General features: G+C 38.9%; 1 protein-coding gene across 1 annotated transcript in view; it reads left to right on the forward strand.

The window, feature by feature from the left end:
- Positions 1–18,204, forward strand: part of CSMD1 (CUB and Sushi multiple domains 1) — a 2,556,145-nt gene that overhangs the window by 2,385,055 nt on the left and 152,886 nt on the right. Inside the window, exons 51-52 of the mRNA XM_075598211.1 lie at positions 6,919–7,113; positions 17,532–17,705. Coding sequence (XP_075454326.1) covers positions 6,919–7,113; positions 17,532–17,705 — 369 coding nt within the window. The remainder of the gene's footprint in view (positions 1–6,918; positions 7,114–17,531; positions 17,706–18,204) is intronic.

Raw genomic sequence — 18,204 nt, forward strand, 5'->3', positions numbered from 1 at the left:
GTTCCTTAAGCAGGTGTATTTTGAGGTGGGTCTAAAAGGTGGATATTGAGGGGAAGGGCATTCCAGAGAAGTGGGTCAGTCATTGAGAAAGGTTTAAGCTAGGAGAGGGTTTTAGATACAAAAGGGGTAGAGAGAAGATATCCTTGAGCAAAACGCAAGAGTCGGGATGGTGTATAGCAAGACATTTTTGCTTTGTTTGGTCAAGGAGACAGACCCACAAGGCAGATTTGGAGAGTAGAGACCAACCCGTACCTGGGATTAAAATCCTGAATTAATAGAATGGTGGGGTCTGTTTCAAGATTCTGGGCAGAAGAGAGGCAACAGGATGGTCAAGGTCACAGATCCAGAGTTAGGGTTGAAGAGAGGCAAGAATGGTCGAGGTCAGGGCAGGAGAGAGGCAAAGTAGTCCTGCAGCAGGCAGGGGTCTGAGGCAGGTAAAACAGGAACAAGGAGAAAATGTAGGAAGTACCTTGCACAGGCAAGGAGAGAGGGGAAGCCTTATAAATGAAGAAGGCAGGTGTGAGCAATCCATCTCAGGAAGAGGCTTACTTCCTGCCTCAGCGGCCATGTTGGTAGAGGCAGAGAAGTCAGAAGGCATTCATGTTAGAGATCCTAATAAGATTAAAGAAAGCAAATGGGCATATTCAAGAAGCTGCGAGAGGGCAAATTCATGTGGGAAAACGCCTTTCCGATCTTCATGCCTTTCTATTTTCTCCTTCACACATGTCCAAACTGTGCAGAAAAGGGTTTTTAGAAAATATTTTTTAAATTCGTATCCCAGGTCTGCGAATTTTGGTGGAATGAGCAAACTCGCATTTCTTTAGAACTCTGTATATTCAAATAGCTCTGTTAAGTGCAAAGGGATAAACTGCTTCAAACAATTCACATTTTTTTTTCTCTTCACCTCAAGGAGGCTAGATAGCTGTTGCGAGTTCTCTGAAGAGCCTAAAATAGGACTTTTACAAGAAGGTTAGGTGGACTATAAATACTTAAAATTAGTAATGTCTCACGTTTTATATATATCCCCCAAACCTCCCTCTAAATAACATAGGGAGAGACCTCTGTGCTCAAAAAGAGCATACTTGAGGTACCTGGGATTTATGCTTATGAGTCATGCACAGTATATTTAAATGAGTCACACCCCACATTTCCTAAAATATTTCCATACTGCCAAGTCTAAAGGCCCTTGTGATGAAAGGGATACCGGTGTCACGCCCAACAGAATCAAACCCCACAACCTCTGCTGTTCAGGGCACAGCTATAGCATTGAACTAAACCAGATGCTGGGAAAGTCCACTGTTACATATCTCTCAGGTGTGCTACTTTATGCACACAGCACATTGAACTGACAACCAGGACATGGAAGTGGTCTGCTTTTAAAGGAAGCTAGGGGGAGCGGACTGCAGGTGTGAGCAGTAGAGCTCAAAGTATGCGGTGACACTACAGTTTCCAAGCATCTGGTTTAGTTTAATACATGTGAAATATATCTTTTTTTTAATCAAATGTTATTGCTCTTCCATGCTCTTTCTAAACTAATGTAACCAGAACTTTAAATGGTCCTAGCCAATTAATTTTATGCAGCAAATTAACAAGCAATGTGCCACTGCCATTTTGAGTTTGTTTTTTCAAATTGTCTCCTCGATCACAAAATCCATAATGTTTTCTTGCATAAATTAGCACTTACATTAGGTGACATACTGTAGCGCCGACGAGTATTCTAAAACAAATCTGGGGCAATCACCAACAAGACCCAGGTACATGCTGGGTACATGCTGGGTACATGCTGCAACATTTCAGTGACATTTCTGCAGACAGACTAATGGCCCATCGGATTAACAGCGGGGGTCCCTGGCAGTCCCATTCAAACTAAATGGGACTGCCAGGGACCCTTGCTGTGTTAATCCCATGGGCCATTAGTCTCTGCAGAAATGTCACTAAAATGTTGCAGCATGTACCCAGCATGTACCTGGGTCTTGTTGGTGATAGCCCCAGATTTTCCAAGGCAAGTTTTAGAATACTCGTTGGCGCACCTGTAAAGGAAAGATTTTCCCAAATGTTCAACTTAAAAAAAAAAAAAAAAAAAATTGGAAAAATATTTGCAATGCAAACTGGGTCAACCTTGCACTTCTTTAGTGACAAAATTGCTAATCTGGCCTTCAAATCTCTACATGTTTTGACCTGGGGATCCAATCCATGTTCCTAGTAGGGATAGAACATTCAAACAATTAATCAATACTAAATACATGTTTATAATAATGGGCATGAGAAACTTTGGGACCATGTACAAAGTGTCGTAAATACCGATCTTGTCATAAACGTGAGTAAACAATTTTGGGGAGCCAATTAATAAAACCTTTTTTGATGTGTTGTGAGGCACGTGCATCACTTTTTTTTTTTTTTACTAAGAACAAAATGAAGATACAGGGTGGAGTTAAAGGCATAGCTTGGATGTTGGTGTGGCACACATGCAAATGATGTACTGTATACAGAAAAAATTGCATGCTACAGTATACTTTAGTGCAATTTTAATGCATCAAATGTGTCCAACTTTTTCTTGGTGAAAAAGATATGTACAAGTTGGTGCAAACTGTTCTTAATGCATTGATCTGTATGAACTACATGACATACACCATACAAAGAATAAGAAAATGTGCCGAATGTTATAATATACTAACAGCTGCCACTAATGAGTCTAGGTGGAAAAAAATATATATTTTTTAATGTAATGTACACTTTACAGTAAAAAAATAAATTCTTCATACTTTGCTACCTTAACGTGGACATGACCTTGGCCATATTGGGAGCTGCCTTACGGACATCAGTTACTGTAGCTGCCATAAAACATATTCCAGTAATAAAAAATGTACACATTCAAATAAGGGTTGCACCTACTTTTATCAAACAAGGAAATGTTACTGTGTTTTCACCCCTATTTGCCATAGTCTAAAAAAAAATTTTTTTGTTATTGAAATTAGTCTTTTTAAGAGCCCTTTTAAAGGTTTAAACTGCTTTTTTCTGCCATCCAGGTTGATTGTGGAAGAAATGACTAATGGACTTAATATATTGTGAAAAAGTCTGCATTCTATAGCTTTTCCATGTATTAAACATCGACTTACATTGTCAAATCTATGCACTTGTGATGTCTTACAAATAATAATCAACTACTAACAAATTATCTGCTGTTCAAAATTCACATAGGTCCATTCCCAATTTTTGCCATTGTTTTTTGGAATCTGAAGGGGTATGACAGATTCTTTTTGATACCTGTTCCTGAAGTGTGTCACTATCTCATAGGGTGTTATCATAACTTTACTGTATGTCAATTACAAATATTTTGTCAATATATAGCATCTGAAACGCTAGATTATTTTACAGAATTATATCGAGAATATCTTGCCCGAGATTTTGGTACTATGATTTCTTCACTTTAAACGTGATTTCGATCATGTACACACAAATTTATTTCCATGAGTCAAAAAAATATAAATTTTATTTGGGATTTTTGGCTAGCACATGTGTTTGAAGTGAAATCCTTTGCTTAAAGTTGCTTCAATTCTCTGGTAGCTATAGGTAATTTAGACACCGCAAATTGTACAGTATGAATGCAGCATATGGATGGCCCTGATAAAGCATAATAAATTGAATTTTTTATTTGAGCATCGTTTTGTTGCATAACTGTATGTAGTTTATTAGTATAAGAAAGTATAATCAACTAAGACTCCTTTTTTTTTATAATCTATCCCTCTGACCCTATAACGGGTTCTTTGACAAATATGTATCGAGTTACTGCAGCTTTTTTTAGGCAGTTCTTTCAAATGCTGATTTGCATTCATCACAATCCTCATCCAGGTGTTGCTTTAATGGGCCTGTTACCACTCACATAAGAAGCATACTGTATATTTAGCTACAGAAAAGACACTATTCCAATATATCTTTGCAATTCGGCCTTGTAATTCATTATTTACATTATTGTAGCATTTCATATAATTTTGTCAGAAATTAGACCAGATTGTCATCTGAAAATCCAAATATTTATTTTCTATACGGTTTATGTTGCACTTGTTTTAATTACACATTTTCTCCCCTGTATGTATGTCTTTATTTATAGCGCCATTAATGTACATACAGTAGCGCTTCACAGAAGTAATACACGTGACAATCATATAAATAACAAATAATACGAATAACAGATCATGGGAATAAGTGCTTCAGACATAAAAGTGACATTTAGGAAGAGGAGTCCCTGCTCCGAAGAGTTTACAATCTAATTGGTTGGTAGGGAGAACATACAGAGACAGTAGGAGGGCATTCTGGTAAGTGTGTCTGCAGTGTCCAAGCTTTATGTATTGTGTATAGTATTAGCCATTGGGCTACTCATATGATTCTTTAAGCAAGTGTGTCTTAAGGTGGGTCTTAAAGGTGGATAGAGAGGGTGCTAGTCGGTATTGAGGGAAAGGGCATTCCAGAGGCAGTCAGTGGGAAAGGTTTAAGGAGGGAGAGGGCTTTAGATACAAAGGGGGTAGAGAGAAGGCATCCTTGAGCAGAATGCAAGAGTTGGGATGGTGCACACCGAGAAATTGGGGCTGAGATGTAGGGAGGAGCAGAAGTGTAAAGCTTTAAAAGTGAGGAGGAGAATTGAGTGTGTGATATGGGATTTGAAAGGAAGCCAAGAGAGTGATTTCAGCAGGGGAGACGCTGAGACAGATTTAGGAAAAGTAGAGTGATTCTGGCAGCAGCGCTTAGGATAGATTGTAGGGGAGACAGGTGAGAGGCAGGAAGGCCGGACAGCAGGAAGTTACAGTAATCGAGACGGGAGAGAATGAGGGCCAGCTTTAGAGTTTTAGCAGTCGAGCAACAGAGGAAAGGGCGTATCTTTGAAATATTGTGGAGGAAAAAATGACTGAGCTGAACCGCTTTGATTTCAGCCTCAGCGACCCCCTGCTTCCCGAGTTACAGACCTTGGTATGTGGCATCAGGTTCCAGTATCGCCACCATTTTTAAATCGTCTGTGTCACGTGACCAGGGGTTTAAATAATAAAGGAGATACCGGCACCCCATATCTGGGCCTATAACTCTGGAAGCAGGGGGTCCCCGAGGCTGAAATTAATGTGGTTCAGCTCAGGAGACCCCCTATATATCTCAATTAAACTCAAAATGGATGATTCTGCAAACCTAGTAAACTTTCTAGACACAACAGTAACACTGAAAGATGGCAAACTACACACATCTGTATACAAGAAACCAACAAACAGATGCAGTTACCTCCACAACTCCAGCTTCCGTCCCACTCATACAAAACAAGGTATCATACACAGCCAGGCTATAAGATACCACCGCATATGCTCTGACACTGAAGACAGAAACAGGCATCTCACAACCCTGACCAAATCGTTCAAACAGAAGGGATACAAACCTAAGACCATTGCCAAAACTGTTACATCTGCACTAAAAGCCCCACAAGAACACATTCTACAATACAGACAGAGAGAACCTACCACACGCATACCACTAGTGGCCACATACAACCCTACCCTAGAGGGAATATGAAAAATAATCAAAGATCTGCAACCCATGCTGGAAGAGGATGTGACATTAAATGAAATCTTCCCCAAACCTCCCATTCTTGCTTTCTGGCAACCATCAAACCTCAAACAGAAACTAGTCAACAGAAAACTTCACAACAAACTTAAAGACACTGATAATGGCATAAAACCATGTAATAACACATGTTGCAAACTGTGCAAACATATATGCCAAGATCCCACAGCCAGTCACAACAATGGAACATCCAATGTTAAAGGATCATACAGCTGCACATCCAGGAATGTAGTGTATATGATTCAGTGCAACAAATGTGACCAAGGTTGCTACATTGGGGAAACCAGCCAAAAACCACAAGACAGAATGAATATGCACAGACACTCCATACTCCATCATGAAGAAGGAAGATACTGCTCACCAGTGGGACATCATTTCTCACAACTAGATCATTTCATAAATGATATAAAAATAAAAATCCTCAATGGAATGTTCAAACGCACCCAAGAACGGAAAACATTTGAGCTCAGAATGATAAGACTCTTTGACACCAAAACAAGTGGACTTAATGCAGACATAGGGTTTCTAACACACTATCATAATTTGTTGTAATGGTCCTCTCTGTCATTATGCCATCCTATACCTTCCCCCCCAGCATCCTCTTCCCCCTCTGTGCTGCTGTGGATGTACAGACCCCCCCCCCATCCCTAATTCTCACCGTCCTTATCCCTGTTTTAACACCCCTCCAGTGCCTCTCTGTTCTTTATTCCTCATTTTTTTTCTTTTCCAATCCCTGTCTGAGTCACAGAAACCTTTGTATATCAGTATTGCTTGACCTGAGGAAGAGAGGAAAACTCTCGAAAGCTTGTCCTATGACATAAATTGTTAGTCCAAATAAAAAAGTTATCACCTAATACTTAAGAACTCATTTATTTTGCACTATATATAGTATATACTGTAGCTAGACTTGGGCATCATTGGCCAACACACCCCTGGCCTGTATAAAGAGGTTAAGACTTGTTATCCAGCAGGCACCTCATTAGCTCACTGTCAATGTTTAAAGTTCCTCAATATAATAATTGCTTGACTCAATCAGTATATTTAAGGAAAACTGTAGTAACAGAAACCATTGCATTATGTATTTGTAGCAAATATGTTAAAAAAATAGATACATTTGGTGCAGTGAAAGGAGGAAGTAAGCATGAGGGCAATTGGTGCAACAAATTAAAATGTAAATGCTTTCCAAAAAACCTGAGGAGCAGGAATTGTAAAATTTAGATAGGTGAAAACTGTAAAGAAGAGAGCTTTCAACCTCTGTGACAACAAAAAGGATGCATTACGAATATTACATTAATATTCACCTGTTATGCTATTTTACAGCTATTAATTGTCCAAGCATGGATTCTCAGCTCTCTGAACATGTCATCTGGAGACTGGTTTCAGGTTCATTAAATGAGTATGGATCTCAAGTCTTGCTGAGTTGCAGTCCGGGTTATTATCTTGGTAGATTGAGACTTCTACAGTGTACAGCTAATGGAACGTGGAGTGGAGATGATGTCAAACCAAGTTGTAAGGGTAAGCATGAGATCATTATGAATTTAAGCATACTTTATGAAAATACCCCTACTGGTTTTATTACCATAATGAGCTAAATACACATTTTTATTGCATGGCTTTGCATATGACTGCCATGTGGAACATTTTGAAAAAAAGAAAAGTAGTTTTCTTTTGGTTTGTAAATACTGTCCTACAGTACATTATATGGACTAAACCTGTTGGTGGAGAAAACCCAATAATATTAATTTGTATCGTATGTTTTATCTTACTATCAGGTGAACTTTATGATAGCCATCTCATTCTATATATACACACACAATTTATACATTGTTAAGTTATAATTATACAGTGTCATATTTTCAGATCAGTATTACAGTTTATGGTGTACTTCAAAATTGTATAATACACAGAATATTCACCGTTAATGTTCTTTATTTTTTTATACACATAAACATGTCATGCTGATCAGAAATAAAGCTTACTTGTATGTGGTTGCTTCTTACAAGCCTAGAATGTATTCCTGCAAACAATTTATTTTTTTTTCTTTCCAGATTACATGTAAATCATGATTAAGCATACAATAAAACAAACATAAGAGAAATCAGTAATAATGAAGGTCATTGACTACAATTCTCAATATTAGTGCTGTGTCACTGGATTAAGGCCATGGAGCACTCTGCTTTAGATAATTAATAATTACTTTTAAAGTGTTGAACTAATTGTCCATGTCCCAGAATATTGCTAACAACAGTGTTGTGAAATTGAATTAATAAATATGCAAATTGGAAGCAAGGTCACATTTCATTTAAAAAAATCACAGTTACAGTATCTGCTAAAAATTGCAGGTTTACATTTTTTATCTTAAATCAGAACAAATATCCTATTTCACATTAATAAAATGTGCAATTTATTAGTGACACAATGGAAAATACTATAGATGTAAGTTTTCTTCTGCTGGGGAAAGTCATGACTGGGAATCTTTACAGCTGCTGATCTAATTACAGTATCACTACATTATGTTATCTTCAAATAACATGGGCCCAAACCAACAAAGGTCCGTTATTGACTTAATGTGAGGCATTAACTTAAGTTACATAGTAGATGAGTTTGTCTAAAGACATGTCCATCAAGTTCAACCTATGCTAAATGTAGGCGACAGATTAAATTTGTATTTACAGTATAGTGATCCAGAGCAAGGCAAACAAAAAACCCAAGGAAAACATTATCCAATTATGCAAAAAGAAATGTGCTAATAGTGTTAATGCTGTGAAATATACTTAGTGTAACTATGACACTATAGTGAATACCAGAATATTATAAATATAAGCCAAGCTGCCAGGAAAGACTGACCGATACAGATCAGACAAAATAGCATAACACAAATATAAACCAGCGCCTAAAAAAAAAGTCCAAACATCAAAAGTTAAGATCTGAACATATAGTAATGTCCAGTCTGGATTGTCCGGGAACCTTCAGGTGTGTCTCGGAGGCGGTCTCACAATATGTGGAAATAAACACATGAGAATATTATAGTGTATAACTGCTGATAACTGTTGATAAACAATACAAATACTAACAAACAGACAGACAAACTAACATACAAACAAACCACTAAACAACACCTAATGATACACTAGAAAACTAATTTTATCAAATATAAAATACTATGTAGTCCTGGCTGGTTTTGGGCTATAAATCTGCCTTCCTCCTGGCAGTAATCCCTAGTAAGGGTAGGTGCCAGGAGTAATCATGGGTTTTCCCCACACCTTGCAGCTCAGTGAGTCAGAGAAGGTAGTGCAATCAGGCCTGTTGTCCAATCAGGGACAGGGGGATGGTTCTTACTGGAACTGACTTAAGGAGCTGCATTTCCTCAATTTAGTCAGTTGTTTCTACCATTGAGAGAGACCGGTTTAACCTAACCAAGCATTCAGGGCTCTGGCAGTTTGAGGCCCTCCCTTAGGGGAGCGGAGGGAAACCATTTCCTCTTATCCCATCAGGGGATAAGGGAAGAGCAAGGACTGCTCCTGGTGGCCAGTGGATGGGTGTTAAGGTCCAGGGACATTCTAAAGGTGAAGACCTGAGGGATAAAGACTGGAATCAGTATAAGATGTAGACTGCTGTGATTGAGAGAGAGACTGAATAAAGATCATCTGTTCACAAGACCGTTGAATGAGACTGAAATCTATCAGGAAGGGGAAGAGGTAATTCTTCTACAGAGATTTCTCCCCCCACAGTGCAAGAGATGGAGGCGCTGTCACCGTGAGCACGATTCGGGCAAGACCCCAGAAGCCTGTCCTGACCTCCCCCATAACATCAGGTGGGAAACCCAGGCCCTCCTGTTACCAGCAGGTCTGCACCACACTACAATGTGTAACCAGAGCAGCTTTCCCCAAGATAGACTCTATATGAGATTGGGTGGGGGAAACAGGGTTACAACTATAAAACAGACATATGTCTTGATCAAAGGGGTAATTGACTCAGATGATGTCCATCCAGAGAGAAAAATAGGAACCTTACTTATGACAAGCAGGATTCCAAATTGCGTTGTGGTTAATCTCTATCCTACTGTATATGGCAGACTTCACACGGATGCTTGCGTTGTCCCTCAAGTGTACTCTCAACTCACTGGTAGTGACGCTGCATACGCCAATGCTCCAGTGTTTCTGTCACTCTCCCCACCGTCCTCTCTAAGCAGCTCTCACATGGACGCCATGCATCTGGTATACCAGTGCCTCCTGCAATCTCCTCGCGGACTTGAAAAGCAGCATGTGCAAAGCGGAAGTGGTAGCTACACTCCGCTTGGCTCAAATAGCTCAATTCAGTCTGAACTCCCAAGATCAGTAGTGGTGAATGCCTTCACCTCTGAACCCTAAACGTTTCGTGAAACGTCACTTCCTCAAGGATATGTGATGTGGATAGGCATATCTCATACTTATACCCACACAAATTAATTAGTAATTAATAAAAACAATTTTGCAATAAAAACAATTTGATAGGTAAAGAGACTAAAAAAAGTCTCAGCATATCATACATAAAGCTAAACAAAATTGCACATACAATCATAACATATAATACCAAACAGTCAACAGTAAAAACCAGCAGTAATTCCATAGGGGCCTGAAGATATTATTATTAATTCCTTTACACGTGTTCCATTGGAGACAAACAAACAGTAAACAATTAGGAGTAATTCCATAGGAGCCTCACAAATACCATGAATATATGCATCCAACACTTTCAAGAAGAATTGCTTGATAAATGAGTTAGAAATGTGATAAAATAGCCATTCATATTAAATACTAAGCTTATGAATGGCTATTTTATCACATCTCTAGCTCATTTATCAAGCAATTCTTCTTGAAAGTGTTGGATGCATATATGTATGCTATTTGTGAGGCTCCTATGGAATTACTGCTGATTGTTTACTGTTGACTGTTTGGTATTATATGTTGTTTGTATGTGTAATTTTGTTTTATGTACGAGACTTTTTTAGTCTCTTTACCTGCAAAATTGTTTTTATTGCAAAATTGTTTTTATTAATTACGAATTAATTTGTGTGGGTATAAGTATGAGATATGCCTATCCAAATCACATATCCCTGAGGAAGTGACGTTTCACGAAACGTGTAGGGTTCAGAGGTGAAGGCATTCACCACTACTGATATTGGGAGTTCAGACTGAATTGAGCTGGTTGAGACGAGCGGAGGGTAGCTACCACTTCCGCATTGCGCACGCAGCTTGTCAAGTCCACTAGGAGATTGCAGGATGCACTGGTATACCAGATGCATGGCGTCCGTGTGAGAGCTGCTTAGAGCGGACTGTGAGGAGAGTGAAAGAGGCACCGGAGCATCGGCGTTTGCTGCATCACTACCAGTGAGTAGAGATACCCTTGAGGGAAAACGCAAGCATCCGTGTGAAGTCTGCCATATAGGATATAGACTATCCAGAACGCTATTTGGAATCCTGCTTGTTGTAAGTAGGATTACAATTTTTCTCACTGAATTAACATCATTTGAGTCAATTACCCCCTTGATCAAGACATATGTCTGTTTTATAGTACTTTATATTTTATTAAATTAGTTTTATAGCCTATCCTTAGGTGTGGTTCAGTGGTTTGTTTGTATGTTAGTTTGTCTGTCTGGTTGTTAATCAACAGTTATACACTATGATATGCACATGTGTTTATTTCCACATACTGTGAGACCGCCCCCGAGACACACCTGAAGGTTCCTGGACCATCCAGATTGGACATTACTATATGGTCAGATCTCAACATTTGATGTTTGACTTTTTTTTCAGGCGCTGGATTATCCAATTATGGGCTTCATGCAGTAAGTAGCGAGAAGCCACTTATTGCTACCTTATCGCCAAAAAAGGCTACATCGATTCAGTAAGCCCCGATGAGTTGACGATAAGAGAGCTTTTCGTCAAAAATTTTTGCCAATGAAAAATAAATCACCAAACGCACGGCGATAAGCCACTTATCGCCTCTTATCGCCAGCTTTTCAAACTCACGCTATTCTAGTAGCCCCAATTAGCTTATCGAGGCTAATCACCGCTCTAGAATTGTGATTTCCGCTCCAAATCGTCTCGTCAGGAAAAGTTTGTGAGAAGCTGCCGATAAGCGGCGAAACGGGACTTTGAAAAATAAATGCATTTTTCCTGTAGCGGATTGATGCCGGGAGTCTCAGGAGCTGATATCCATTAATATCAGCACCAAAGACCCTCATCATCAATCCAATGCAATAAAAGTGCATTTACAGGCAACTTCATTACCTTAGCGGCTAACCACTAAGGCAATGAAGGGGTTAAGGGACAAAAACAGCTTTTTGAGGGGCAGAGGGGATACTTGGTCTTTTACTCACCTCCTCTGCCCCCAATAAACATTACAATATGTAATAAGCACCAATACATAACCCACCCCCTGTACACCCATATAAAACCATTATTTATTTATTTTAACACAGGATTGATAACAGAGGCCAGTGGGTGTCTCCGTGGGGTTTCCACTTGTGTCTGGGGGTCCTCACATTGTCCCCACGGGTGTCTGTGGGCCCGCAGGTGGTCCCCATGTGTGTCTGTGGTCTTCCAGGTGGTCCCCACGGGTGTCTGGGGGCCCCACAAGGGTTCCCTGGATGGTCTCCATGGGTGTCTAGGAGTCCCTAGGTCATACCCTAGGTTGTCTGGGTGCCCTCTGTTCTTCCTACGGGTGTCTGGGTGGCCCTCGAGTGGTTACCATTGGTGTCCAGAGGCCCCACAGGGGTACCTGGGTGGTCCCCGTGGGTGTCTGGGTGTCCTTGGGTGGTCCCTGTGGGTGTCTGGTGGTCCTCGAGTGGTTCCCATGGGTCCACGCTTGCCTTCAGTACCAACCAAGTTGTAAAATAAATAAAGATGGCATGCATTTCAATAAATACACCTCCCCCCACCAAACACATCATACAGTAGAGTAATGGCCAAAATAACTATTATCCTGGTATGGATAATAGCTAATTTTCCCATTATTAAATAAACATTAGCCAGGCAGCATAAATAAAGTAAATAAAAACCATTCTTCTTATCCCTGCCATCATGAAGGGTATCCTTGTCAGCATACTGCAGGGTCATCCAGCCAGCAAGAATACCCACAAAAATACAATCTAATGGCCCCTAACATCTTAATCACCTTAGCGGTTAATAACAGCTATAGCAATAAGCGGGTTAACCCACCCTCCACCACAACCCATCCAAAAGGCATAACCACCCTCCCCAGGCCACTTCCCCTACCCTCCACCCATTCATTGGTACAGTGGGTACATTATGCCTATATAATATGGGCATAATTTAACACTATAGCAATAAATGGGGAAGCTACCAAAAAACAGGCCCAAAATACAACACATTACATATAAAAATCACCACATTACAAATGCCAATAAACCAATTGATTGGCACAGTGGGTACATCATGCCCATATAATATAACTATGCTAGTTAATGGTTAATTGTTTATTTCTGGGTTTTCTTTGATGTTTGCATTTTAATAGGGGTTTATTTTTTGTGTTTTGATTTTCAATGATGGTGTTAATTTGGAGATTTATTTTATTTAATGATGGTTTTGTGTTGCTGTTGGAATAGTTAATTCTGGTGTTAATTTGGTATTTGATTGATTGGTGGTAATTTATTTGTGTTTACTTGTTTATTTATTTTTTATTTGGTGATTGTTTGGATTACATTGGATATTATTGGTGATTGATTTTTTTGTAGGTTGACCATTGACTGGCATAGTGTAAAATCATGCCCATATTATATGGGCATGATGTACCCACTGTGCCAATCAATTGGTTTATTGGCATTTGTAATGTGGTGATTTTTATATGTAATGTGTTGTATTTTGGGCCTGTTTTTTGGTAGCTTCACCATTTATTGCTATAGTGTTAAATCATGCCCATATAATATGGGCATAATTTACCCACTGTACCAATGAATGGGTGGAGGGTGGGGGTAGTGGCCTGGAGAGAGTGTTCAGGCCCCCTGGGTGGGTTGTGGTGGAGGGTGAGTTAACCCCTTAATTACTATAGCGGTTATTAACCGCTAAGGTAATTAAGGGGTTAGGGGCCATTAGATTGTATTTTTGTGGGTATTCTTGCTGGCTGGATGACCCTGCAGTATGCTGACGAGGATGCCCTTCATGATGGCAGGGGTAAGTAGAATAGTTTTTATTTACTTTATTTATGCTGTCTGGCTAATGTTTGATTAAATAATGGGCAAAAGAACAATTATCCATATCTGGATAATAGTTCTTTTGCCCATTACTGTACTGTATGATGTGTTTGGTGGAGGGGGGGATGGTGTATTTATTGAAATGTATGTTATCTTTATTTATTTTACAACAGGGTTGGTACTGAAGGCCAGCGGGGACCCGCTGGGACCACCCGAGGAACCCCTTGTGGGACCCCCAGACACCCGCGGGGACCACCTGGAGGCCCATGGACACTCGTGGAGACTACCTGAAGACCCCCGGACAACCGTGGGGACCATCCGGGGACACCCGCCGGCCTTTGTTATCAATCTTGTGTTAAAATAAATAAATAATGGTTTTATGTGGGGGCACAGAGGGTTGGTTGTGTATTTGTGGTTATTACATATTTTAATATAAATTTTAATACTAGTGTAGATGAGCAGGGGGTTCCAGAGAAGAACCTTTGTTATTTGAGGTCCGCGGACCCCTGCTTCCTGAGATACAGGCCCCGTTATGGGGTACTGGTATATCCTATGCATGTAAATGTCCCGCGATGGTGAGTTTTAAATGCATAGGAGATACTGGCACCCCATAACGGGGCCTGTGTCTCGGGAAGCAGGGGGTCTCAGAACATCAAATCAATGCGTTTCTGCTCCGGAGAGCCCCTGCTCATCTACACTAGTAATAAAATGTAAATGAAAAAACTTTCATTTTGGGCGAGATTTACGCAGGGAGAGGCATCTCTCTTACTGCAGCAGATAAAACTCACCAGGTGAGCCCTTGTCAGAGGGGCGATCATCTTGTCGCCAGCTGCTCGCCATTTTTGCAAATGTTGCTATCACTGGTATTCGGGGCTTTCTGCATACCATGATAGCAACGCTATCAAAAATAGCGATTTAAAAAACGTGGTGATTTTTTTTATCGGCGTTTAGTGCATGAGGGCCTATGTCTCATAATAAGAAAAAAAAATCCTTCCTGACTCCAAATAATGGCAATTAGATTTCTCCCTGGTTCAACATTCTTCCCATGTTTACTTATTTGTTATTTCCCAGTATACCTTTCCTTTCTAAAAAGATGTCCAACCTATTTTTTAAGATATCTATTGTATCTGCCATCACAGTCTCCATGGGTAATGAATCCCACATTATAACGGCACCTCATGTAAAGATTCATTTCCTTTGTTGCTGGTGAAATCTCCTTTCCTCCAACCTTACGGGATGACCCCATGTCGTTGGTTCTGCCTTTAGGATAAATTGTTAGTTTGAAAGCTCCTTGTATTGACCCTTAATATATTTGTATACATTTATCATATCCCCTCTTTGACACCTCTTTTCTAATGTAAACAAATCTAAATGACAGTAGCTAGCCTCTCCTCATAAATCAGATTTTTCACCCCCACCTCTATTAAATTTGGTGGCTCTTCTCTGCATGTTATCCAGTTCCATAATGTATTTTTCATGGAGTGGTGCTCTAAACTGTACTCCATATTCATGGTGTGGTCTTACTAATGCTTTATGACATAATTATACTAACCTGCCTTCCATCCATTCCCCATTTAAAGAAAACAGTGGAACAATAAAGTCCATTATCGGTAATGCATAGAAATATGGTGTATAGTTAATCGATAATGGATACGAATGGATTCTGTTATTTGATATATCTGATGTAATTCCACATGGGGCGGTACAGTCATTGTTTAATCCGTATAAGGAACAGTCCAGACACATGAATACATGTTATACATGTATACTATATACTGTATATTGTTTTATATACAGTATGTATAACTATTGAGGGTAGTTGTTTGACACTTATAAGATTACAGGGGATTACGCCCTGTTTGACAGGTGAGTGTTGAGTTAGGTGAAAGCCCTTGTTCCAAAAGACTGTTCCCTGGAGTGTAGCCATAAGCAGACAATTGAATAATTTGTCCATACAGCCCCAATGTCATGCAGTGTATAACTTTGGATGTTACTCACTTCTGGACAAAGCGCTTATGCGCGATATGCGTAAGATATACTTTTGCCTTTTTTCCATTCATGTGGTCATGGGCCCAATAAAACATTTGTATACCTTTTTTTGTGCTAAGCCCTACTTTATTCACAGTCCACCGCCTTCTCCACTTTTTGCTTCACGTTTCTCCATCCCCCATTTAATGCAAGATACTTATTTGCCAATGCAGCTCCTGCATGACATTGGGCACTATTGCTAAGACTGCTGTCTACAAGGAAACGCCTCATTAAGTGCTAACAGGTACATTCAAAGCTCACAAATGCAGTAATAAATGCAGTTGAATCTGTAACAGACCCTAGCGTTAGTATATTATACATTAGTGCTAATTATATGCAAAAGAAGAATTCCCTGTAACAATGTCTATCCAGAGAGGTTTATTATATAAGAGAGATACCTGTGAACAAAGGACATGCTAATTTAGATATGCAAAATATTTTGAAATTACTTAATACCTAAATAATCTAAAATTAATTCCATGCGTTAACCTGAAGGACCTTTAGTTGATATGCAATGTTAGGGGGTACACTTATTTTGTATATCATTAGCACTAATGGGCAAACAAGTAAAAATACATTATTTAAAATAGTAAAACTGGGTTATTTTAGGTTATCATCATAAGCGCACATCAATAACAGTGACACAGGGGTTACACCTCTGTGTACTGTACATATAACTGTTGATGCCGCTAAATTAAATATTTTAGAAATGACTTTTTTCTGATTGTGGTTTAATAAAGTTTGTCATCTATTAATGAAGTTCAGTTGCAATAATTGAAATATACGGAGTGCACATTTATTTTGCAGTTCTTTTTGAAAAATTGTATTGTATGTATGTCTTTATTTATATAGCGCCATTAATGTACATAGCGCTTCACAGTAGTAATACATGTGGTAATCAAATAAATAACAGATAATATAAATAACAGATCATGGGAAATGGCCATTCAATCAGATTCAGGCTCTGAATAAAGCCAAGCCTTTTAGTGGAACCTGAATCTTTCATGGAGTTAACTTATTTATTTTTTATCTGGGATAGAAAGTTATTGCAGCCCATTGTTTAAATTGACTTCTGTATTTGTTTTCACTTTAATAGGTTAATCATAAAATATTGAAATTAAATCTATAGTTTAGGTACAGAGAACAACAGCTGTCTTCCAAGTTGACTATAAATATTAATAATCAATATCAAACATATGAATCATTGCTTACCAATAGAGATGGGCGAATTCTCCCAAATCTGTTTCCCTGATTTTTTAGTATTTTCCCTCCAAAATCCGTTTTGTGGGGTAAAATCCGCAAATGGATGTGGTTGGTTTTAATCTGCATGGATTCATCAAAACCGCCATTGGAAAAAACACGTGGATGGATTTGTACAATCCAATCCGTGGATTCAGCAATCAGTTGGCAAATTCTTAAGAATCCGCCAACAGGTTGCAGAATCCGGATTCTACAAATCCAATCACAGGTTGCAGAATCCGCGGATTGTATTGGTAATAATAAATCTGTAAAATGTGAATCGCCCATTTTGATATTGATCCGCCAAAGGAACCGGCTGTTCCGCTGTGGATCCAAATTCGCAAAAAAAAATGCCCATCTCTATTTATCAGTAATCACATTGATGCATAACATCTGCATATCACTTGTTAATTCAGCAAACACATTTGTTTCATGGGATTGTTTTAATTTATAAATTGTCTTATTTCCACAGTTATTTCATGTGGTGATCTACCTACACCACCAAATGGTAATACTATTGGAACTTTGAATGTATATGGAGCTACTACCATATTTACCTGTAACACAGGTTATACACTTGTTGGGTCCCATGTAAGAGAGTGTTTGGCTAATGGTCTCTGGAGCAGCACTGATACTCGATGCTTGGGTAAATATGTTCTCTATTCAAACTAAACTCAAAATACCAATGCTACCCAATTGTACTATAAATTAAAAGCAAAACAAACTGTATGATAATAAAAATACTTTAAGAAATATGACTGACAGTGATGCCAGTATACAAGGAAATAAAGTTACTTTCCCATGTTTACATAGAGGTCTAACACTGTGACATAAACTGGGTTCATCTGCTTTTGTATTGGACATATCTAATGCTAAACCATATGGTATACAATTATTTTTAGTTTCAAATGTATTTTCTTTTAATGATTTAGAATGCATTATACTGTATGTTTCACTATTTTGATTATTGGGTAGGGGGGTTATGGTTAATAGATAGAACTGTATGCAGTGGCGTTTCCTGAACCAATATGACATTTCTTTATAAATGTTGCTGCCTTAAAGATCTAAAAATATTTTCTTCAGATGTACATGCGTGTCTTGGACAGACATTACAAATAATTACACTATGATGGAAAATAACATTG

This window comes from Ascaphus truei, chromosome 4 (genome assembly GCF_040206685.1).
Source record: "Ascaphus truei isolate aAscTru1 chromosome 4, aAscTru1.hap1, whole genome shotgun sequence".
In the NCBI taxonomy this organism is placed as follows: domain Eukaryota; kingdom Metazoa; phylum Chordata; class Amphibia; order Anura; family Ascaphidae; genus Ascaphus; species Ascaphus truei.